General features: G+C 37.6%; 1 protein-coding gene across 10 annotated transcripts in view; it reads right to left on the reverse strand.

Annotated features, from left to right (window-relative positions):
- TMEM45A (transmembrane protein 45A) overlaps positions 1-26,338 on the reverse strand; it is a 55,053-nt gene that overhangs the window by 5,372 nt on the left and 23,343 nt on the right. For 6 of the 10 annotated variants that reach the window (XM_090276087.1, XM_090276083.1, XM_090276082.1 and 3 more), the window contains 3 exons: positions 8,479-8,673; positions 6,990-7,202; positions 5,523-5,707 (listed from right to left, as the gene is read on the reverse strand). In XM_090276087.1, coding sequence (XP_090132213.1) covers positions 5,523-5,707; positions 6,990-7,202; positions 8,479-8,668 — 588 coding nt within the window. In that variant the 5' untranslated portion in view covers positions 8,669-8,673. Of the gene's footprint in view, positions 1-5,522; positions 5,708-6,989; positions 7,203-8,478; positions 8,674-13,221; positions 13,406-26,338 lie in introns of those variants that run through there. The other 4 variants (XM_090276086.1, XM_090276080.1, XM_090276084.1 and 1 more) reach the window with 3 other exon arrangements.

The raw sequence follows: 26,338 nt of genomic DNA on the forward strand, positions 1-26,338 counted from the left end.
CTAAGATAACTCCCATTATCTGAAATACTAGATAAGACAGCAGGTTTTATTGCTTGTTTTAGAAATATAGACAGTACCTAATAAGTTATGTTTTGCAAAAAAAAATTAAAAATATTTAAAGATCAATTTCAAAATATGAATAGTAATCATCTCTGAGGATTGGTGGGCTTCCAGAGAACATGCCTAGGATTCCAAGTTGTGTAGTTTCATCAGGTTACTTCAAAATTAGAGTACAAAAATGTTTTAAAATAAACAAATGCACACAGCTAACACTATAGTCAGTGATGAAAGACTGAAAGATTTCCCCCTAAGATCAAGGCAACACAGTGTGTCTGATTTCACCATTCGTATTCAACATTATACTAGAAATTCTAGTCGGAGCAAATAGGCATGAAAATTAAACATCTGGATTGCAAAGGTAGAAGTAAAATTATCTACATTTACAGATGACATATATATAAAACCCTCTAAAGAGTCCACAAGATAAAAAATTAGAGCTAATAGCATACTTGCAGGATACAAAATCAACATACAAAAGTCAGTTGTATTTTCATAGGCATGCAATGAGCAAACCAAAAAGTAAATTAAGAAAACAATTGCACTTGCAATAGCATTGAAAAAAATTAAATATTTGGAAATAAATTTAATAAATGAGGTTCAAGACTTGTACACTGGAATCTATAAAACATTGTTGAAAGAAATCAAAGATCTAAATAAATGAAAATACATATCATATTCATGGACTGGAAGATTTAACATTGTTAAGATGGTAATAACACCCAAAGCAATCTTAAGATTCAATGCAATCCCTATGAAAATCCCAATGGCCTTTTTTGCAGAAATGAAAAGCTGATCTTAAAATTCATATGGAATCGCAAGGGGCCAAGAATAGCCAAAATAGCCTTGAAAAAACAGTTGTAAGACTTACACTTACTAATTTCAAAACATTACTTCTAGGCTTCCTATTTTTTTTTCATTGGTCCATGTGCTTGTTTTTCTGCCAATTGCATGCTATTTTGATTATCATTGCTCTGTAGTGTAAGTTGAAGTTGAGTAGTGTGATGTCTTCAGCTTCATTCTTTTTTCTCAGAATTGCTTTGGTTAATCAGGGTCTTTTGTGGTTCCATACAAATATGATGATTTCTTTGTCCTATGTCTTTAAAAGATAACATTGGGATTTTGATGGGGATTGCATTAAATCTGTATGTTGCTTTGGTTAATATGGCCATTTTAACTATGTTGATTCTTCCAGTTCATAGGACAGAATGTTTTTCTATTACATTGTGTCTTTTTCCATCTCTTTTAATAATGCTTTGTAGTTTTCAGTATATAGGTCCTTCACATCCTTTGTTAAGTTACTCCTAGGTACTTTATTTCTTGGTTGCAGTTGCAAAGAAATTGGGTTTTTAAAATTTCTTTTTCTGAAATTTTATTAATAGTACAAAGAAAGCAGTGGATTTTTGTACATTGATTTTGTATCCTGCAACTTTGATGTATTTGTTTATTGTTTCTAATAGCCTTTGGTTAAGTTTTTAGGGTTTTCTATATACAGAATCATGTCATCTGCAAAAAGTGACACTATTACTTCTTCATTCCCAATTTGGGTGACTATTATTTCTTTCTCTTGCCTGATTGCTCGCTAGGACTTCCAGAGCTATGTTGAATAAGTATGGTGAGAGTGGGCGTCCTTATATTATTCCTGATTTTAGAGGGAAAGCTTTCTGTGTTTCACCATTGAACATGATATTGACTGAGGGTTTGTCATATATGACCTTTGTTATGTTGAGGTACTTTCATTCTATACCCATTTCATTGAGTGTTTTAATCATAAACTGATGTTGTATCAAATGCTTTTTCTGCATCTATTGATAAGATCATGACTTTTATCCTTTGTTTTGTTTATATGGCATATTAAATTGATCAATTTGCATATGCTGAACCACTCTTGTGCCCCTGGAATGAACCCCACTTGAACATGATGTATTAATTTCTTAATGTATTGTTGTATTTTATTTGCTAGTATTTTGTTTAGGATTTTTGCATCTGTATTCATCAGAAATATTGATCCATAGTTTTCTTTTTGTCTGTGTTATCCTTGCCAAGTTTTGGTAACAGGGTTATGCTAGTCCTATAAAATGTGTTAGGAGTATTACTTCTTCTTCAAATTTTTGGAAGTTTTAGAAGAATAAGTATCAAATCTTTGAATGTTTGGTAGAATTCATTAGTGAAGATATTTGATCCTGGACTTTTACTTTGGGGGAGGTTTTGTTTGTTTTGTTTTGTTTTGCTTTGCTTTGTTTTTTGAAAGAGTTAGGTGATAGTTTTAATAGCTCTATTGAGGTGTAACTGACAAACAATAAATTGCATGCATTGAAAGTATACAATTTGACGGATTTTGTCTCAATTTCCTCACTGTTGATTAGCCTATTTAGATTTCCCAGTTCTTCATAATTCAGTCTAGGAAGGTTATTCAGGTTATTGAATTTGGTGGCATACAGTCTTTCATAGTATTCTAGTGTGATCCTTTGTATATCTGTAATGTCAGTGTTAATGTATCTTTCATTTCTAGTCTTGTTTACAAGTCTTATGGTTCTAAGAGTCTACTTGTGCATTTTCTCTAATCTGTATTTACATTTTTTATGCACTAGTTGAAGTATATAAGGAGAAGTAGAGAAGTACCAAGAGAAAAAATATAGTGAAAAGCAAATCATTGTAATATTATTAGCTTATGAGACAGTTTTGACCATAAACATTCATACATCACACATTTCAACAAAACATGGAAGCATAATAAATTCACCTATGTCTCCAGATTTTTTTTCACTTTCAGAGAAATCTAATGATGGGGAGCAGCACTTTGCTAAAGCTTTATTTCCTGCCAATATGTGTTTGCATTGGTGTTAAATCTTCATTTTTCCTTAAGGCTTCATACATTATTTAGTCTGGCCACCAGGTAAAAGAAGAAACTAGTCTAGACATACTGATACGTAGAAAATTTTTAAAATAATCACAGGTTTATGCCCAAAGACTTCAACCTCATAGTTCTTCCTCAGAAAAGTTTTGGAGGAAATAAGAAAACATTATCTTCCAAAAGGGGCATCATTAAGCCAATCAACTCTGAGCTGTGACAGCCCACATCTTCCTCCCTCAAATCTTTAATTAATTATTAATTATTAATGGAACACTAATTAGTTTAATTAATTCTGCTCTTTATTTTTTTCTTCAACTCTCTTTGAGTTTCCCCTTTGTTTTTACTTTCTATCTTCTTTATTTGAATATTTATTTCTTTAACAAACTTGATGTAGTGAATATATGTAGAATCCTGAACCCCAAAAGACAGAATATACTTCTTTTTCAAATACGTGGAACATTTGCTACTACTAACCTTGGGCTATGTCCCAAAGGAAGTCTCAACACATTTCAAAGAGAATACATTCTCTGACTCAAAGCAATTAAGTTGGAAATAAATAATAAGGAGAAAAAGAATATTTCTGGAAACTTAAAAGTACACCCCTAAATAACGTATATTAAAAAGGAAAGCACATGAAAAATGTGACATTCAAAATTGCCCAAGAATAAAAACTACCATATGTAAAATTTTATGGGAAGTCACTATCGTAGTACGTAGAGGAAAATCTATAGCTTTAAGTGTATTTATCTAAGAACAAGAAAGATTGAAAATAAACAGGCTTTCAACTCAAAAAAAAGGAAGAAACTTAAAAAATAGGAAATACAATCTAATAAATTAAAACAAAAACTGACAATAAGGAGAAATTGAAAAGCCCATAAATATAACATAAAACTTAAATAGACCTCTATCAAAAAGTGAAATATCAATGAGATGAAGGGATTGGGAAGTACCAACTGGTATTTACAAAATAGTCATGAGGATGTAAAGCATAGAATATGAAATATAGCCAATAATATTGTAATAACTACATGTGGTATTAGATGCATACTGAAAATATCATAGGCATCACTTCGTAAAGCAGATGATTGTCTAAGTACTATGCTGTACACCTGAAACTAATACAAAAGGATATAGAATGTCAACTAATGTAATTGGAAAAAATTTGTAAGGAATATAGAATATATAAACAACACAACTAGTTACAAAAGCCTGGCATTATCCCTCACCTTAAAAGAAACCCTTTAATTTTCTTTTAGTTCCACTGGAACCAAATAACCGACCATCACCGTCTGCTGTCAACTTGGAGCCTGCGGCCCAGCGCTACTCTTACTGTGCAGTCTGTTCTGTGTCTTTTTATTTTGTAAGTATTTTTGATATTTTATCTGTTATTGTTATGTGTTTGGAAGAGAGGCGAAACACTGAAGTATAAACTCACTGTGTCATCTTGACTATAAGTTATCTCTTTTAAAATTAAAATTTATTTTTATTTGTGAATGGGTAATAATACATGCACGTGGTAAAACACTCCAACCAGGAGATATAGAATGCAAAATAACATTTTATATTCCATTTCATTTAGGATCCCAGAAAATGATAGTCTAAAAAAAATAACTGTGTAAGCTGGTTAAATTGACCAATTATCAATTTTATCACATTGTAGGACATTTTTTATTTTTTCTGTATCATTTTTCTTCAAAATAGCCCTTAAATTTAGCCCATCTTCACTAGTCTTTGCTCCAATTGCCTTTCTACTCCCCCATACACTTAAATATTACATTTCCTATCCCATTTTTACCATGATGTTTCTCTCCCGGATGCCTGCCAATGCATTCTTCTCATTCCTCATGTGAACTCAAGTCCCTGAAACAACCTGTGATCTCAAATCCCTGCTCTCTGGTGACTAAAAATCACTTCTAAGAAGTCTTTCCCGATCCAATTACATTTACTTTTCATCCCAGACATTCTTTCTATCTATATATAGATATTGGATTATGATTTCCAATTCTCTATAAAATATATGTTCACCGAATACAGTTTTTCAACAACACACCAGGGTTAGGGATTTGACAGAGTAAAATGGAGAGAAGCTGAGATTTGTGGTCAGACACCTACATTCCGAGTCTGGTTCCCTTATTGTGCGATCCTGGGAAAGTAACTTGGTCCCTGATAATACCTAACTTACAAGTCGTTGTGGGACTTAATGCAACTCTGTGTGTGTGTGTGTGTGTGTGTGTGCGTGTGTGAAAGTCATGTGCAGCGGCAGGCACATACTTGTTTCTCAGTAAATAACAGTCTCCTCCATTTCCTGCCTTTCATACATTTCTCGAGCTTATTACACATTAAGCTGTAAGTTGCTTTAGCATCAGGAACTGCTTCCAACTGAAAGCGCCAGCTCAGAGTTCCCATATAGTGGGTATTCAGGTGTGTGATGAAGGTGTACACACCCACTTCCTTCCCCTCTGCTGTCATTACTCCTACCCGGGCTGCTGTCAAAGGCCCACATTCTCACTATGGCAGCTCATCTGAGTTCTAGAGCAAAATGCCCCACCAGACAAAGAGAGAAGGTTATACGTGAAGACACTAGGTACACTAACTGGAGGCCCCAACTCACCTGCCAGAACCAGTTCCCCTGAAGCAGAATAAAGCTTATGCGCAGAAGCTCCAAAATTATATTGTGGCGTATGAAAAACTCCAGAAAGGCAAGCAGGCCTGCCAAAAAGATGATCAAGACCAGCAGCTGGTGCACAAAGATGTCCAGCTCTTCCCGGCCATGAGTGTGGTTGTAGAAAATAAAAGCTGGCAGAGGAGAAAAATAGTTTGTCTTTTTTAGTGAAACCACTGTTTCTCTCTCTCCCCCATCTCTTCCACAGGACTTTACACATATACATATTTGTCCAAAATGTCTGGTGCCCACTGCTTCCCAGCTTCCATAATAATGGCATTTTAGGAGTCATTGCTACCTCTCTAGAACAGAATCTTTGATATCTAACACTTCGTTTCCCTTCCCCACCATTTGTTTTTTCTTCTAATACATCATGACACATATATTTCTAAGCATCTTCTATGCAGGAAGATAAGTAATAACCATGATAGGGGAGTAGGAGTTAGGGCGAGTACACAGATCAATGAGACAAAACCTCAATTTACGGGATTCAGTCCACTAGGAGGAAGCAAATCTATACGTACATTGTAAGATGCTCTGGAAGCTCCCAAGAAGTAGAAGCTAACTACATTTTTAATCCCGTGGAAAGATTACAGCTTTATCATCATTTTTATTTAGATGAAAAAGAAAAGATGTTTGTTTAAAATATCATCACACCCTGAGATTCAGACACTCGGTTGCTGGTGCCCATCTGTTAACTAGCCTTTGTTCTCAAAGAGAGGTTGGTGAATTTCTTAGCTTCATATGTGGGAGGCAAGGGGGACATCACTGCCTCCTGGTAACTGGGGGCTTTTTCAGTTCCACAATCAACCCATTTCTTACAAATAACAATAAATGAAAACAAATCATGAAACACTTGTTTTTAGTGTTTCCCCATACAGTAATGGGGAGACCAAATAAACCAAAAATGTTGCTCTTCATTAATCTCTCAAGAACAGGACCTCCTATTTTTATGTGACTGAACATCATGGACCCCACTTATCATGTAATGGTGAAGTGTTACTCTATCAATATTAAAAAGGCTAGTTCGTAGCTGGTGGAAGCTGCTCTGCTGTGTCCGCATTTCAGGATATTCACGTTTCACCACTCTTGAGTTCACTTTCACTTTTTAAAAACAGAAATAATGTCAATCTCCAGGATAACCCAAAGATAAAGCACCATGGCAGGTGGTTCTTTAAGACAAATGGGAAATATGAATAAACCACTTTGAATGGTTGTGCTTGTTCAGTTTTACTAAATGAGTCAGCATGGAGAAAAATCTTTGGTGTCTGCCTAGGGTATCAAATAGTTCCCATGGCCCAAACTGATAGCCCTATGGGTCAAGGCTACACCAGGACACTAAACATATATTTCTAAAGGGCTAGAAAAATATGCAATATTAAGAAAGGGTTCAGGAAAACACTCACTCATACTTACCCTCCACTAATAAGGCATTCGACAACATTAACTTGCTTAAAGAGTTAGGAAGTGAACTGATGGTAGCACATAAGATGTTTGCCACACCCTGCAGCCCAAAGAAGAAATACATGGTAGTATGATGCCAGCCCAGGAGTTGGATCCACTGGCCTTTTTTATAGTCATACAAGGACAGGTGAGGCCCTCCAACAATGAACTGTTCCCCGAGCATACCTGTAAAAGAATGTATTAAAGTTTTAGCAACTCTCTTCATAACTTTACCTACAAAACAGGAAGATGCAGGATTAGCTCACTGCTTAGTCCAATTTAGCGTCCTTTTGTTATTACACTAACTCTCCTTTGTGGGCTGTTCCCTATCAGCTGAGCACTGGTGGTTTGAGCTTGTTCTAGAGATTCAAATACTGGTTTGGATAATCACTTTTAATCCAGGATAATCAATTTAGCAAAAAAGTTACTTCAGATCTTTAAAGCTGAAGATCTCACTTCCATTTAGTTCCATGATCAGTTTCACTGATGACCTTAATTCCTATTTAATCTAATGACTAAATAAATCCTGAATGACTTGGGGTCCTGGATTTGTAGTATCAGTCCCACAGAGGATGATTACTTCCTTCTTACACTCTGTATCTCAGGGTAGCTGCCACAAAGTAAGGCATTGTGCTTGGTTCAGCATAGAAATGCTAGAATTCTGCTTTTCCCTAATTAAAGAAAACTGAGAAGGCACAGCCAGATATAGCATATGGTCTAGTCAGCTACACAAACAGTTAAACTTTCTTAAAGGAGCTGCTTTATTTATTAGTCTAAAAAATTTGGCATGGAAATTTCTCTTGGGAAATGGCTGCTTTGTAATTTGATGGCCACAGCAACGACCTATCAACATGAATTAAGTGTGAGGTAATCCAAAGGAACATTAGGAAGTTTTGCCCTTCACAAAGAGACCAAGGTGAAATTCTAAAAACACAGACACTTTCACAGAATGTTATAGTCAATGAAAGGGCCTTGGATGTCATCCTACCTAACTTCCCTCTCCATTTTAGAAATCACACACAAAGGGTGAGTGCATGAGGAAAGTCTTCTTCAGCCTAACCCCCTGTTCAGCCTTTTACCAATGATTGCTTTCCCATAATCACTTGATTATTTTGGTGTCACTTTGAAAAATGCTTTGATGGAGTTTACTCTTTCAGGAATCAGAATAATTGACATAAAAGTATTTCAGAGGCTCCAGCCAGTAGTACAAAAGAAATTAACCTTGAGCAGACAAGCAAGTTAATTACCATGACTAACTCATTAAGGAATAAACATTTTTATGAATGTAAAGTATCACTTTCTAACAATTACATAAGATAGAAATTACAATGAGAATATATGTTCAGAGATATTGTCAAATAAAAATTCCATTTTAGCAATTTCTTGATTTGATATTAAATCTTCTCTTTGCATATGATAATACCCAAAAGGAGAAGACAGAACACAGAAATAATCCACTCACCAGTTAAAGCCATGCAGATTATTGAGATTCCCTCCACAATTTCCATTCGATAGAATAATGCTTTGGAACCAAGATAGGAAGTCCGCTTGTGCTTTTTGCAGGCATACTTCAGAACACACTTTAGAGTCCACCAAGTACCCATGATGAAGAAGAAGGCTCCAGGGAGAGCGTGACCTTTGAAACTCCCCATGTCTACTGAGATAAGAACATATAGAAGATGGAGATATTTTATTTCCAGAACTTAGCCAAAACATTTTTCGCTATCTTCTGATGATTATGGATACGCCACTGATTCAGAGGAAATGATAAAATAATATTACTATTAACAGTAGTGGATCCACTACACTATCAATACCAGTAAGGAAAAAAATTCACAGTCATTGAACACCTACCTTGTTCAAGGCACTGTGCCTAGTGTTTTACATGAGATCTTTAACCTAATTTTCACAACATACCCATGAATGAGTGACTAAATCCCATTTTCAACTGGGATACAGGTTGACAGAAGTTAAATGACTTACCCAAATCTCACAACTATTAAGCAAAAATTGCATTACTTTTAACAGGGAGCCCAAAAAAATTTCTTAGGCATATTTGAAGAAAAATAATAGAAAAGTTTTACTTTTATGTCTAAAACTTGAAATGATATAAAATTGCCTACAAATTTTTTTAAGTAGATAATTTCAAAATATCAAGAATCAAATGTTTGGAAAAGACTATTATTGCTCATCAAATATCTGTGTGCTCCTCCACACACTTTTCCTAGCCTTTCCTCCAGTTCAATCAGAACCATGTTTCTAGATCTGACCTATGGACTGTGGCATTTACCATATTCAGGCTGGGTCAGTTAGGAGCCTGCATGATTCCTTTAACTCTCTTTTCCTATCTTGACAATCTTGACATGGCATGTCTGCAACATAGAGGATGACTAGCCAGCCTGCTTCAGATTTTGCAAGAAACAACCTTTGATTGTGCCACGTCATTGAAACTTTGAGGTTTAACAGCATAACCCAGCTGGTAACCCAGATGGCTACCAAGCCAAATCAATTGCAGATTCTGTTTACACAATTGCTGTGTGTTGGAGCAGTAATAAACAGAAATGCCTTCCATTCTTGGTCAGTGCTATAGAAAATAGTCTTGAATTATGTAAGGTTTTTGTTTTGGGGTTTGTTTGCTTTTTTTGTAGATTTTATTTATTAATTTTTAGAGAGAGAGGAGGGGAGGGAGAAAGAGAGGAAGAGAAGCATTAATGTGTGGTTGCCTCTCACACAGTCACAACTGGAGACCTGACCTGCAACCCAGGCGTGTGCCCTGACTGGGAATTGAACTGGCAGCCTTTTGGGTCACAGGCCAGCACTCAATCCAATGAGTCACACCAGCCATCAATTTTTAATTAATGTGAGTAGCCCTTTATTCAAACATATAGTGCCATCAATGAAATAATGAAGAGAAAGTTCAGAAACATTCTTGTAGATCTTACTATGAGAGGATACTTCAGTGTTCCCCTGGCCCGGCAGAGTTCTTTATCTCCGTGGGTGGGTATTAGGCCTCTCAATTCAGGGCAGACCCCTTTGAGTTATTTCCACATCTCTCTGCTGCAACTGTGAAGTTGCAAGGGGGAAATGTGAAACTGACTCACATGACAAAATTCTCTTAAATATCTACTCAAGACCCCAGATGTACATTTCAGCACAGCCCTGCAACATGCAAACCATCCAAGAGACTCTGACTCAATATTATCACATAGTGCTAAGTGCAGGTTCTTGTTCTAACTTTGATCTAATTAGTGGTATGGTTTGGAGCATGTCTTTAACCTAGTTGAGGCTCAGTTCTTAATAAAATAAAGATAAAACCTGGAGTTCCTTCTTGCTCTAGCATACTGTGATTCATTATCCTAACCACCATCTTTATCATAGCGTTACTGAGTTCTCCTGTTTGTCTTGGTTTAGGCAACTTTATGGAATTGAAAAATACTATGGTGTGGGATTGAAAAATACATCCACGCTGTATATCATTTGAACATCTCTGGAAAAATTTTAATATGTTTTAAGAAGCCTTAAAGTAAAGTTTTCAAATAACTTATATAACAGGGGATGTACTTAGTGAAAAGCATAGGATTTTTAAAAACTGAGAAGGGGCTTTGGATTTAGGCTGACTAGATGTGAATCCCAACTTTATCATTTACTAGCTACATGACTTTGGGCAAGTTATTTAACCTTTTGTGCCTCACGACTCCCTTCTGTAAAACTGGACAAATAACAGTACATACCTAATAAAATTAAACTGAATTACTCCAAAGCAACTAATCCACAGTAATATTAAACAAGTTCATGTTATTCTCAACCCACCTCAAACTACCAAAGTAAAACAAAAGTAAACCCAGATGAAAAGTTTTACTTAGGTACTAACTGCTAAAAAGCAAGATGCATCTATATAATTTTCTTGGCCATTATTCATGTCCAGTCTAGAACATTTCTTCTGCTGTTGTCTTAGGGATTTACTGGAATCTTCTGTGGTTATTTAATTTCTTGACTGCAGTTAGAGAATAGGTTTCTTGAAAGCAGGGACCATAAACTTATTCTTTCTACTCCCCATTGGACCTGGATAGTGCCTCATACACTATGAAGTTGTGAATTAACAAGAATATAACTAAGCTCTTCTTATGGTACATGATCATTTATTTTAAAAAATATCTCCATTCTTATGTCTCAAAGCATACTCATACTCAACATACCCCAAAACTGAACTGATCATAGTATTCACTCACCCACTGCCCAGGAAATGTCTTTGCCCAGTTAACTATTTTGGTTAACACCACCATTCATATGAAAATTATCCTAGAGTCCACCGATTAGTTATTGAGACCTATTGCTTCCACTGCCTTATGCTCCCCTGCCCTGTAGCCCCTTTAATTCTGTCTGCTTGGAGAGTCCTCCCTGATGGCCCAGACAGTAGAGGTGTCTTCTTATTTTTTATCAAGTTACCCAGTTCTCACTTTAATGAATTCTTTGTGTGATCAGTTATTGAAGGTCTGTCCTTTCCATTAGCCTCTGTGTTCATTACTGTGTTGTGAGATCTTATGCAGCAAGCACTCAGGGCCTCTCAGAGGGTAGACACCTCCATTTTTTGAGGCTCCTGTATATTAAAAAAGGAAGGAAATGCCAAGACAGGGTTACAAAAACTGGTTGTTTTTAAATGTTCAAATTTACCTAATAAATACCTGAGACACACACACATAAAATATATAGCTAATGTTGAAGATAACATGAAAAATTAAATTTGGGGCCCTTCCTAACATGTGCAAGCTGTAGGCCAAATATCTTCCTAACCCACCTCCACAGCCAGCTTACAGATTCCTGCTTAGTGAACCAGTGTATCTCAGCACAGCCATTGGGACATTGGGATGGGATAGGGAGGCGATGGGGAGTCGATGAAGGTTTTTAAAGAAGACTAGGAAGTGATCAGGGTGGGAGGGAAAAAATGAGTCCCTGTTTCTACTTCAGTTATAAAACTTCTGTATCTTTAGCTCTTTAATCTAAAACAACCTGATGGTTCCAATCATTTTCTGTTTAAGTGGCCCAAACAAAATGAAGTCAAAGCAGACTTGCTGTATTTGCCTGACCCACCAAACTCAGTTGCTCCTGGCACTGCAAATGACATTCATTTTACCTCATTCTCAATGTGGCAAGAAAAAGTTGCCTAGCTCTTCAAATGTCACTTCAGTGCCATCTCTTAGAACACCATTATCCATAAATTTATCATTTTCATTCCTTGTTTTACTGTTCCCCGCAGTACAACTTATTACTTGTACAAGCCAAGTACTCCAGAATTGATTAGATCTTAATCCAAAGAACAGACACATCTCTCTTGGAAGGAGAACAAAGGGCTTTTCTCACCCACAAAGCAGAGCATACCTGGACAGTCAGCAGAAACCCCAGGGAAAATCTCCAGGAAAGGAAACAAAAAGGTCCTTTTTCAACATCCTCCCTGCCTGCTCTCACAAAGGGAAAGTGGTTGACTCAGGCCTAAAATGGTGCAAGATTCAATCACTGGTTTCCAGCTGCAATTCAACCTACAAATTCTTATTTATCCCCCATCCAAAACCTTTCTGCTCCTAATGACACCAAACATCATCCTTTGGGCTACAGACAAGATACAGCTCATGGTACCTATATCGGTCCTTTCTTTCCAACAGCCCCTTCAACACACACACATTCACACACACACACACCACCCAAAGGGAAATATTTTAAAACTGAAGCACTTAAAAGATAATATTGGGTAAATCCCAAGATCTAAATCAGGTATTAGGTGTTAATCCTCAGCGGTTACAGTCACATAAACCACAGACTAGGCCTATGCACAGAAAAAGGAAAGTAGACCAGAGAAAAACATTCTAGTTTTCTTGGTGGAGTCTCAACCAAATAGCTAACTTCAATAGAAAATGAATACAATGGGAGAGCACTTAAGCTTAAATTTCACCTAGAGCCACCACTAAAATAAAGTTTTCCTAAGTCTTAATTAATGACCCATATTTCAAGACACATTTGTAAATTTCAATACATGAAAGCAGTTTGAACTATTGAGTTTCACTTTACTATTTGCCTTAACTCTCAAAGCAAAGCATATACAAGCACACGTAGCTTCTTTCATTTTTGTTGGTTCTTCATCATTTCATACCAGCACTTTCTCTCCCAAATTTCAGCTGTTTTGAAAGAATTTTCTTAGTTAAACTATCCTTACCTTTACACTTTCCTTAATGTCAAGTCCAACTTAGTTTTCTTCTTCCAAGGATTTATAATGGTGTTGGTCTCAAGAAGGAAAAGCAAATACTGATTGGTCTAAACCTAAAACACTTCCTCCTTGGAGACTAAACCAATGTGCTCATCCCTCCAAGAATGAAGTTGAGCAGATAAGCCTCCAGAATACCACAGGTCTGCATAAATGTCAATCTAGGGACCACACCCTTTTGAACATCCTACCTTTCTGTCTAAACTTGAGTCATAGAGTATTTCCCAATGAGACTCACCTTGTCACCCCGCCCACATGACCACTAGCATCAGGCATGTTCCAACTCCTATGAGAACCAAAGCCAGTGGGATATGTGTGATCTTCGCTATCTCTCTTCCAGGTCATCAAGATGAACAGAAGACAAAGGGAATGGTTATGGCAGCAGTAACATAATAGAGCCTGTTTGACAAGTCCTATAGAGATAATCCATTTCCTAACATACAGTACCTCAAGCAAGAGACTGCCACAGGTGCCAGGGCTGGCATCATGATCAAAACCAAAGTTATAGAAAAAATAAAAGAGGATGGAACCAAATTGCCATAGGTCTATAATGAGGTTCACTTGTCTTCAAGGATGTATGCAATATGGTAGAGAGATAAGTGCACAGATTATTCTAAACCAATGTGAAGGCTTACACAAAGTAAAATAAGAACAAGGAAGAAGGAACACGCTGACTGGAGAGCCAGCAGCTGTTATCTTGTCTGTATACAAGCCTTATTTTTCTTCTCAATGTTAAACCCTTGATGATCAGGGCCATGTCCGCTAAAATGCTTTTGCACCTAGTTAGCACTCAATAAATAGCCAGTGGCTCTAGCCAGCGTGGCTCAGTTGGTTAGAGTGTCGACCCTTGGACAGAAAAGTCACAGGTTCAATTCCCATTCAGGGTGCATAACTAGGTTTGATACCCCGTCGGGGCATGTACAAGAAGACAACCAATCAATGTTTCTGCCTCTCTCTCTTTCTCTGTCCCTCCCTCTCTTTCTAAAATCAATAAAATAAAAATGTCCTTGGTTGAGGACAAAAATAATAATAATAAATAAATGAATGAATAAATAGCCAGTGAGTGAGGAGCTCCTGCATGAACTTGACTTCCCTGAAACACTGACTTGGGTGGCAGCCAGTATCAGAAACAGCTGTAGTGGTTAGTTAAATGCAGATTCCTGGGCCCCGCTTCAGATCTACTGAATCAATCAGCAGGGTGCGTCCCAGGATTTGACAAGTACTCACCAGTTGATTTTTATGTGTTCTTGAATTTTAAGAACCAAATGCTTAGAGTATGTGGAAACAAGCAGAGTAACACTATGACAGTAAGATTTCAGTGTGACCTCCCCACCACCATACCCTGGAGGCCATTCATCAACCACCGGTGTCATAAACCCTGACGTGTTTGCTCATATTGGACAGAGGTGGGTGGCTCAACAGCTGCTCTTGAAGCCAGAGTAATAATCCCTCTGTCACAAGACAATAACCATCTAGAGCACTGCTATTCTAGTTATTTTATTTTATCTTATATTATTAAGATATTATTTTATTTTGATTTCTTCTATACCCCTGCTTGTTATTCCTGTACCTGTCTCAATCTTTAAATTACTAAAACTATCCATGTCACATGGGCAATTTTTAACCAAACATCCAGAGTGAAAAACAGACTGTAAACTTGAACATATGATAGATGGCGATACAAATTGTATTTATGTTTTAAGAAAAAATAATAGCAAGTAAGAACAAATGTTATGTTGCATCACCTGCTTGTAATCAACTCTTGAAAGTAAACAGAAGCCTGGATTCTTTCTATTAGTAATGCTGCACCTGAGATGGGAAGGGAGCTAGCATTCACTGAACATCAGTATATGATAATAACTTTTCAGTTATCCTATCTTTGAGACAACTCAAGGAAGTATTATTTCCACCATAGGTATGTGGAAACTGAGACTCCAAGAGATTTGCTAACCTACTCTAAGTCACAGAGTTAGTAAAGACCAGAGCTAAAATTCCAAATTCCTTCTATATCTGATTCCAAACCTCATACCATTCTCCTAGATTAGGGAAAAAACTAGAAAAGGTCTGTAAATATCCCATCAAATAATCTTCATCAATCACCTTTGAGTAGGTTAAACACTACAGGGAAAGGGCTTCTTCTGGGACTTTCTACCACTGAGTTGTCAGCACATGCAAAGGAGGTAGAGTTTTGCATGTGGCCTGACTATTTATTTACCACTCCTGTAGAAAGCCAGTGTGCACATGGCTGCCCACAGAAAGGAAAGCTAGGCTGAGCAGTCTGCAAGGACTTCATTTAACAAAGGTCTAGATGCTGGACGTGAGAATCTAAACAAGTCATTCTATAGTTCCAGGCCTCATGCTGCTTCACAAGTTCATGTCAATGAACGATGACTGAGTACTTCATATATATCTAAGATCTGCTTCAAGTTACCCTCCGTGGTGAGCAAGTATATATATCCATTTTCTGTTGCTACTGTAACTGAGATGGAAAATGTTCTCTGATTTTCAGGGGCCATGTGGTTAGATTGGGCCTGCCAGGATAATCTCATCTCATTAACTTAATCACTTCTGCAAAATCCCTTTTGCCATGTGAGGTAACACATCACAAGTTCTAAAAAAAAATAGAAGTGCTTGATGAGCTCCTTCCTCAAAGACGTGACTCCCAAACTTAGTATTCCACTCCCCAATCCCTGCCTGGAGGAGAAAGCTATGTAACTGTGGTTCAGGACAGAGACACAGGCAGCCAGTGGCCCTACTAGCTTACTAAGCAATGTACAGCCAAAATGCAATGACCACACCTGAATCAACAGTGTCGACATTCATTTACATCACACCTTCTAACAGGGGAGTGTTGTTGTCAGGTGCTCTTTTGAAAATGACATCTGGATGAATCTTTGTCCTATCTACAGAGAATTTCTCTAGCCCAGTTCTCATGGCCTTGACTGACTCACTTCTCTTTACTCACTTTCCTGCATCCTGCTCTTCCTTTTTTCTTTTCTCCCTTCTGCTGACCACAACCAATTTTCAGGAGGCAGCAGAGATATGTCAGGATCCTAAGCAACTTGCTTCCAAGAGCACAAAGACCATCTTGGGAAAGAAAGACACTTCTAGATCAAATTCCAAATTTTGGCTTGCCTTAGGTATCTGTGTGTGTAGACAGAAGATAATCAGTAGAAGCCCAGAGAGCCAAGACTAAGGAGAAAGGAAATGATTTGCCCACTAGGGCTAATAAATCTCTGGTTTATGAAGTTCATAGGCTTACGAACTACACAAGCATCCAATTCTCCTCAGCTTTCAGCTTGATATTGTGCACTGGTGAGTGTCTTTTCCCCAGCAGGTCAGTCTGAGAAATCCATTCTAATCTGATTTTCCTCTAAAAACCTATTTTGGTTTTCCACTTCCTCCTTCCCTCCTGCCACCGGCACACACAAAATTTGATTTGATCAGGTGTGGGTCCTGGGTTAGGGCTGCCACATTTTTTCTACTGTATCCATCTAACACCCACTCAGCCTTGGCAACCACCCAGAACAACTAATTATTGAACCCTCTCCCAGAAGGCACAGTGTGAGACATCCTAGAAAGGAGGTCATTTTTAACCTAAGGATATCTGTGATTCCTTGGGAAAGGCTTTTGACAAATTTCTGGCTTATTGAGAGGAAATTCTGTTTTTATGTGAAGAACTGCCTCTAAGATTATTCCAAGATATGTATGGAAATGACAATGAGTGCTCCTGGCTGCCTGCTCTATCACTCATTCCCTCATCCCTCTAACTATCCATCCATGTTTTCAACAAATATTTATTACACAACTATGATGTGCTGGGTACATTTCTATCCACTGCGGACATGAGATCAAATCTGAATCCTCTTTTTAACCAGGTCTGCAGGTGATTCAAAAGCACATTAAAGCCCTGGCTGTTGTGGCTCAGTGGATTAAGCGTCAGCCTGTGAGCAAAGTGTCGCTGGTTCGATTCCCAGTCAGGGCACATGACTAGGTTGCACGTCAGGCCCCCAGTTGGGGGCACATGAGAGGCAACCACACAGTGATGTTTCTCTCCCTCTCTTTCTCCTTTCCCCTCTCTCTAAAAATAAAATAAATAAACAAATAAATAAATTTTTTAAAAAGCATATTAAAGTTTGAGAAACATTGGTCTAGAGTAAAATTTCTCAATAGCGCTATTGACATTTCAGACCCGAGAATTCTTTGTTGTGTAGGGCTATCCTGTGCTAAGACATTTAGCAGCATCTCTGGCCTCTGCGTACTAGATTCTCACTCACTTTCCTCCAGTTGTGATAATAAAAAACATCTACAGATATTGATAAAATTCCTGAGGGGTAGAAATTGATAAAATTCCTTCCCCAGTTAAGAAGTACTGGTTTAGGGAAATGCAAATCAAAACCACAATGAGATACCACCTCATACCTGTTAGAATGGGTATCATCAAGAAGACGAGAAATAACAAGTGTTAGAGAGGTTGTGAAGAAAAAGAAACACTCATTCTCTGCTGGTGGGAATGAAAACTGGTACAGCAACAAAGGAAAACAGTGAGGTTCCTCCAAAAATAGAGCTACCATATGACCCAGCAATCCCTCTTCTGGGTATCTACCTGAAAGTTTTGAATACATTTATTTGTAAAAATATATGTACTCCTACATTCATTGAAGTATGATTCATGGTGCCCAAAACATGGAAACAACCAACGTGTCCTTCAATAGATGATTGGGTAAAGATGTAATACATATAAATGATGGAATTCTACTCAGCCATAAGAAAACATGTAATACTGCCATTTATGACAACATGGATGGATCTTGAGACTATCATGACAAGCAAAATAAGTCAGACAAAAAAAGGCAAGAACCATATGATGTTATGCATATGTAGGATAAAAAACTAAAAGCAACAAATGAACAAAGAAGAAAAACAAACAAACAAAAACTCACAGACACAACAGCATGTTGGCTACCAGTTACCAGAAGAAAGTGGGGTGGGGAGAGATAGAACAGGGTACAGAGGGTCAAATATGTGGTATGAATTGGGCAGTGAACACACAATGCAATATACAAACAATATGTTATAGAATTGTACACTTGAAACCTTTATTAAAATATAACGTGCATATAGAAAACTTTAACAAATTGAATATTACCAAAAAAACAAATTTTCTCCTTGAGAGCTCTGCCAGTCACCAAATGAAGGACTATCCTGATTTTTATTTCTATTAGTTTTATCCAGTTTTGAATTTAATATAATATATATTTTGTAGGAATTTTTACATATGCTTTATATATTCCATATTTATGAGAATACATCTTGTTGCATGTGTTTGTTCATTTTTATTGCTATACCCATTCAATTCTATGAAACCTATATAATTTTATCAACCAGTGTCACCCCAATAAATTTAATAAAATTTTTCCAAGTACTGGTTTAGAAGACCCTTGGTCAAATTCCCTTAATATGATAATTTTTTATTATATTAAATATAAAAGATAATTTTATATTTCTCTTTTTCTCTTCAGAAAAAGAGAAATATAACAAATTTAACAGTTAATAATTGTATCAGAGTAAGTCCAGCCAAGATTACATGCACATATCTAGAAAGATAATGTACACATTATTGCAACCAATAGAACAAAACATCATTTTGAAAAATAATGTTTGCATAATTCCCATAACCTTTACCATAAAAATCTTTCAAGTTTGCTGTTTAATATTACTGCTAAGGACAAAGAGGGGCCTGGCATTTAATATGACTGATCATTGAATGTCATCACTGCCAATTATATTTGTTTTAGGTGTAATCATATAAAGGTCTATCTAGAACATCTCCCCATTTTGAAAAAGATGGCCAGTGTGGGAAAAATGCTCTGTGTCCACCATCAAATAGTGAAAGTGCTGACAAGAGAGGAGAAGTCATGTTCCAATCTAGCTTATGAAAAAATAAATCCCATAAGCAGAGGCTGAAAGAGTATAGTGATATCTGAAAATTGTGCATTTTTGAGTAGAGAAGGAATCACCAGCAGAATAATTCTTTGGTTTCTCAGTCTCTTGGTGTTAGGAACTTTATGTCTCACTGTTTATTATAATTGTTACATTTTTAAATCCTAACCTAATAAGTAAGGATTCCTGATTTTGGGAAGTACCTATGATAAGTAAAGAAAGCAACAAGATAATTTCACCTATTGACAAAATAACCTAAGACCATGTGAGAGACCTCAGGCTCAGCGTGAGAGAGTGGGAATAGTGGCTCTACTTTGGAAGTGCTGAGCGGGGCTGAGCTCAGCCAAAGGACCAAGGCTATTGTAAAGACTGCCCCTGTGAAGTGGCTGAGGCCATCAACCCAGTCCTGCCCTCATATGCATAGGTTGTATTGGTTCCATTTCCCAGAAGAGGCAGCTGAGCTTAAGATACTTCATGTCTTGCCTGAATGCCCATAGTCAGTAAAGGGTAGAAGACAGAAAAGGAACCCAAATATCCAGGGTCCTGGTAGACAGTGTTCTTTCTACAATGCCAACTAGCCCTGCTTTCATGTCCTATTGCTGCTTTAAAAAATTATAACACAAATGTAATAACTTTCAATTCTGAAGGTCAGAAGCCTTTTACTCACTGGAGTAAAATCAAGGTCATTAGGAGGGCCATGCCCCTTCTAGAGGCTCTACAAGAGGATTCATTTCCTTGCCTTGTCTAACTTCTAGAGACTTCTTGCATTCTTTGTCTCCTGGCTCCTTCCTCTACGCTCAAGTTCAGCATCACAGTATCTTCAGATCTCTCTCTCGGATGCTGCCCCATTTCTTCTGTTGTCACATGTCCTTCTGATTCTGATCCTCCTGTCTCCTTCTTATAAGGACCCTTATAGTAATTACATTGGGTCAACTCAGATAATCCAGAGTAATCTTCCCATCCCCAAATCCTTAATTTAATCAACTCTTCAAATCCCTTTTACCACGTGAAGGAAACCAGAATATCTCATACCAAAATACTGTATGCCTCTTGGATATAAAAGTTATTTTGAGAAGAAGGCAATTGAGAAGCAGCAAATGCAGGAAAAGCTTTCTCTACCCTCCCCTTTCTGCCCAAAGGCAGAACATACACTCTCCCTTCGCTGGAAATAGATTATTAGCCCAGAGACAGCACACCAGAGAAATCTGCAAACCAATTTTACTTTATTAATTCCCTCCTATGTGTTCACCTTCCCACAGTTCACCACCTAAAACTGTTTTCTATTTCTGCCTATTTCTCAACAAATTTATTGTTGTTTGTTGCAGATGCTATATAAGGTGGAATTCTAAGGCACCACCTTGAGTTAATTTTCACTGAGGTTTTTTCCCCTGTGATGTGCACTGCATGCATTAATAAAGTTTTTCTCAGTGTAGAGTTTCCTAAAAAAATTTAAAATGGAACTGACTTATAATGTAGTGACTCCACTTCTGGGAATATATCTGAAAAAACCCAAAACACTAATTAGAAAGGATATATGCACCTTGTGTTTATTGTAGCATTATTTACAATAGCCAAGGTATGGAAGCAGCCCATCAATAGACAAGTGGATCAATAAGCTGTGGTACACAAAAAAAGAATAAAATCTTACCATTTGTGACAGCATGGATAGACCTAGAGGGTATTATGCTAAGTGAAATAAGTGAGACAGAGAAAGATGAATACCACTTATACGTGGAATCTAAAGAACAAGATAAATGAACAAACAAAACAAACTTATAGATACAGAAAACAGACTGATGGATACCAAGGGGAGGGGTGTTGGGGGCAGGGTGCAAAAAGATGATTGGATTAAGAGGTACTAATATTTATAGTTACAAAATAGTCATGGGGATATAAGGTAAAACATAGGAAATATAGCCAATAATATTGTAACAACTATGAATGGTGCCAGGTGGCCATTTGAATTATCTGAGAGAACACTTTTTAACCTATATTAATGTTTATCTGCTGTGCTGTACACCTGACACTAACACAAAATAGTAGTAAATGCAAACTGTAGTAAAAAATAAAAATAAAAAAGATTTTAAAAAATCTGCCATAAATAGGAGGGAGGAACACCCTCCCCCCCCAAAAAAAGGAATTATCTTCCAGAGGAAAGGCTCCTTGTAGTGCAGGCTTCCCTTTCTAGGTGAGTGTTCTAGGAACCCACCTGTATTGGTATACCAGCTGGCGTTGTGAGAGACTGACTATGGCTTCAGTGAATTTTTTTGAAAGACTCTTTCAACATGTTTGCCTCTTTTATGATGGATAGTTTACAAATACACCTGCCCTCACCCTGCAGAGTGTTCAGTAGCTTTTGACCAAAAATGGCATGACTCCCATACCTCATCCTTCTACTCACCCAATCTCACCCCAAGAGACCCTTTTTTTGTTTATTTCCCCAGGTGAAAAAAGTCCTCAAAGGGAAACATTTTGCCAATATGGAAGAGGTGAAACAAAAAATGGCAGAAACACCAAAAAGCATCAAAATCAACAAGCTCAAAAATTGTTTTAAGCAGTGGAAAAATGTCTCGATAGTTGTATTGCATCAAATGGAGAGTACTTTGACTGAAGGCAACCGAAGGTGACTGTGTAGGAATAAATACACAATTTAGAAATAAATTCTGGGTTTTTGGATCCTTCCTCATATAAGGAGAGGGTCTCTTCATGTGTGCTGACATATAAATATTATATTTTTTCACTGAACTGGCTGGAATTAATGCATTAGCTTTTATTTCATCAATTGCCTATCATTACATATTTACATTAACTGCTTTGTTCAATTATAAAAGTAATATATGTAAATAGATTAAGAATAAATATGTAAGAAAACACAGAAAACTAAAAGACCTCTCTTTAAATAAGTAAATAAATATAAACAAATTTTTTCATCTTGTTAATCTGTTTGTTTGTTAAAGAGTCCCAGCTAAAAATCTAAGATGGGTAAGGTTTTGCTTCCCCAATTTCTGCAGACATAGATGGGACCAGTTGGGATGCCCAACCAGCTCTAGGGCTGGCAGATGGGATCCTGGGAAAACTGACAAAAAGCCAGTAAAAGGTAAGAATTCAACCAACATTAGCAATCCCAGACCTCTGTTTGCAGTGCCAAGCCAAGAAAGGGAAGTAAAAATTTTTCTTATCCCTTCCTTTCCAATTCCTTTCCAAAGGTTCCCCATCCCACTCCACCCCCAAAATCGTAAAATTTAGTTCTTTAAATGGTGACTCTGTGTATTTGGTTTGGGGCTACATATAGCCTTTCAGGAATAGTCATTGTTTTCTTTGTCACTGTCTTCTGTGCATTTGTCATAAGGTGGCCTTAAAGGGCCTTTGTCACCTCTCCTTTTTTAGTTTTATTTGTGCTAAGAAAATTTCCAGTATAACCCATTGGGTAACACAGATTAGTAGGTCTGTGATTAATGGCATCTCTGAGACAGACCAGAGCTTCTTTACCACCTGTAACAATGATGGTCTTTATTTTCTTAGAGTATCTTTGGGATCTTGAGGGAATTGCATCTTTTGTACCCTTTTGCAGGACACCTCTTGTGTCCATGGTTAAGCCATAAAGGCTTATTGGTTTTAAGGCGTAAAAAGGATTATTGATTTAGAGCCATGTTAAAATTGATATATTTTTAAAGATTTTGATTTGTGTATCTAAAGATCTTTTAGAGAGCTCTTATTCTACAGAAATCAGCTTTAACAAGGCCCCAGGAACATTCATCAAGGCTGTCCTATTGTTTCTTATGCTGTAACCAGACACCATCAGCCCCAGGCTTAGAAGGGGAGAGAGGGAAGAAAGGAAAGAAAAGAAAGAGAGGGAGAGAGAAAGAAAGAAAGAAAGAAAGAAAGAAAGAAAGAAAGAAAGAAAGAAAGAAAGAAAGAAAGAAAGAAAGAAAGAAAGAAAGAAAGAAAGAAAGAAAGAAAGGAAGGAAGGAAGGAAGGAAGGAAGGAAGGAAGGAAGGAAGGAAGGAAGGAAGGAAGGAAGGAAGGAAGGAAGGAAGGAAGAAAGAAAGAAAGGAAAGAAAGAGAAAGAAAGAAAGAAAGAAAGGAAAGAAGGAAGGAAGGAAGGAAGGAAGGAAGGAAGGAAGGAAGGAAGGAAGGAAGGAAGGAAGGAGGAAGGAAGGAAGGAAGGAAGGAAGGAAGGAAGGAAAAAGAAAGAAAGAAAGAAAGAAAGAAACAAAGAAAGAAACAAAGAAAGAAAGAAACAAAGAAACAGAGGAGGGAAGGGAGGAAGGAAGGAAGGAAGGAAGAAAGGAAGGAAGGAAGGAAGGAAGGAAGGAAGGAAGGAAGGAAGGAAGGAAGAGGGAGAGAGGGGGAGAGGGGGGGAAAGAAGGAGAGAAACAGAGAGGGAGGGAAGAAGGAAGGAAAGAAGGAAGATTGAACTGTCCTAGATTTAGGAAAAGAATATCTTAAATAGGAATTGCTTTAAATTTAGAACAACAAACATGCCCTTGAATTCCTTTAAAAAAAAAAACTGACACGCTTTTCTCTGTCCCAGAAATGGCATCAGAGGCAGCTACAAGCTAATTTTACTCCATTAGTTACCTCCCATATATTTACCTTCCCCCAGTTTGCCGCCTTTGGAATCCTAAAACTGCTTTCCTACAAACTTAGTGTTCTTTGCTGAGGATGCTATATAAACTGGAATTCAGAGCCCTTACTTTGAGTTACTTTTTGTTGAGGGTTTTCCTACATGATGTGTGTTGCAAGTGTTAAAAAACTGTTTTTCTTTTGCTAATCTGTCTTTTTGTTAAAGAGTTCTAGCTGTAACTAAAGGTCAGATTTTTCCTTCCCTACACATGTAAGGCAATATCCTCTCAGTCTCTGGAGATTAGGATATGGGCATCTTTAGGGGACCACTATTCGGCATGCCACGCTTCCTTGGAAATGCCATTTAAAGGAGGACCTCTGACAATTATAAAAATAAAAATATTTTAAAATCACCAACAGGCAGAGGAAAAGTAGAGAACGGGAACAGCAGTACCTTCTACAGACTCTAAGTTTCCAAGTCTCTGAGGGAGATACAAGAGCACAGTGTTGTCTCTTCCTCGATCCTGGCTGCACCATAGAACCCCTTGAAGAGCTCACAAAAAATAAAAATAAAAGGCAAGCCAGAACCCCATTCCTAGAGATTCTGCTTCCATTAGTTTCAGTAAGCCCAGGCATCCACATTTTAAAATTCCCCCTCAGAGAATAAGAGCCCAAATTCTGGAATCGGACCACTTGTACACCAAGGCTAGCTGCCCCACTGTGAGCTTGACCTGAGGGACATTATTTAACTTTTCTTAGGTTTCTTCTTCTATAAAATGCGAATGATGATATTATTAGAACTACCTTATAAAGCTGAAGATAAGGCGACATAATACAAGTGAAGTTCTTGCCACATAATAGATGCTGCATAAATGTTATAGGTTGTTTTTGCTTTAAATGCCTCAAACCTCTCCAGAGGACTGTCTGATTTCAACTCAGGCAGGAACCCAAAGTGATTTCTGTGTGTCTAGGGTGTGAATGATGGGACTGGGAAGCACAATGTCCCCTGCCCTGCCTGGTCCTGATGGGCTATGGAAGTGTTCACCTCAATATGCCACGGGAAGCACAGCACAAGAAGCAGAATGGCAGGTCTCCTCATGCTGGAGTACGTAAAAAATTAGACAAGTGAGTAAGAAAAAACAGAAAGGCTGAAGCTGAGGGTAGAAAAGGTGTGGTCGGCTATTAAAGGAGAGGAATGCCAAGAGCCATCAATAGTGCCAACATATTTTACATGGACCAGTTAATTTAATCCTCATAATTATTATCTTCATTTTAAAGATAATGATAAAGAGGTGCACTTTATAAAGAATATAACACAATCCACAATAATGTCATGGGAGAACCAAGATTCAACCTCAAGTCTATGTCCAAAAAGGAAAGAGGGAAAAAAGGCATCTGTTGAGCATCTACACTCTAGCAGTGTACAGAGTCCTCTCAACTCCAGGAGGGAGTGTTTTTCTCCCCGTTTTACATTAACAGGACAGAGACATGAAAGGTTAACTTGTCCAGGTCAGATAGCTTGTAAACGGCAAAAGTGAGATTCTGACTCAAGTCAGTCTACCTCTAAACCCCTACCCTCTTTCCCATCACTCCCGCCCTCCAACAATTGTAACAAGAATCATGAACAGTAACCGAATGCGGACTCTGTACGAAGTACTGTACTGAGAGCTTTGTACGCGTTATCTAAGAAACGTCAAGCAAGGTGACCGTGACCAAAGGCAAATAGTTACTCACTTGGGAGGGTTAGAAATGCAGCTTCTCAGGCCCCATCTCTACTTACTAAGTTAGAATCTGCATTTTAACAATCGCCAGGTAACTCATCAGCACATTCAAGTAGGAGAAGACTATTTTGGTAATGTGTAGGTATGGCCTAAGATCCTCCATCTACCCAAACTCACAAGGCCCCCGTGAAAGATACACAGGAGGCAGCTGTGACTGAGGGTGATGGTAGGGAGGGCAGGAAGCCCACAAACACCCTTTCCCCAATTCAGCTCCTTATCTTTGAGTGCTCCTGCTCTTCAAGCACACCCCACTAGACTGCAAATACCCTCAGCAGGAGATCACTCCTTAATGAGACAGAGCATGCTGAATGGGGAGTTAGCTAATAGACCCATGAAAGCCAGAAGGGGATAAAGCACTGTTTCTCAAACCTGAGTTATGTGCAGACCTTTAAAAAAAAAAAAAAAAAAGTTCTTTCAGAGCCACTATGTTGACTTGCTTTTATTATCAATTTCCTTAAATAGTAAAAATATGTAGGCACCTATAAAAACAAAAGCAATTTATAAATTAAATATAAATAAAACTACAAAACCAACACAAATCAATAAACTAATACAAATAAAATATAACAATGATTTCTCACCTTTCACAGCATGACTCTGGCACTGACAGCTACAGTGTATCTCCTTTGTGGTAAAGAATCTGTATATAATGTGTCTCTATTCAAACTGAAAGCCACTGAAAGGATGTTGGGCATATTAAGCCCATCTTCTTCATTCATCAACCTCTGATCATTAAAGCAGGCTCTTTGCCCTTGCCATGATCTTAAATACAAACGGGA

The sequence above is a fragment of the Furipterus horrens genome, unplaced genomic scaffold (assembly GCF_987537825.1).
Source record: "Furipterus horrens unplaced genomic scaffold, mFurHor1.1.pri manual_scaffold_1, whole genome shotgun sequence".
NCBI lineage: Eukaryota > Metazoa > Chordata > Mammalia > Chiroptera > Furipteridae > Furipterus > Furipterus horrens.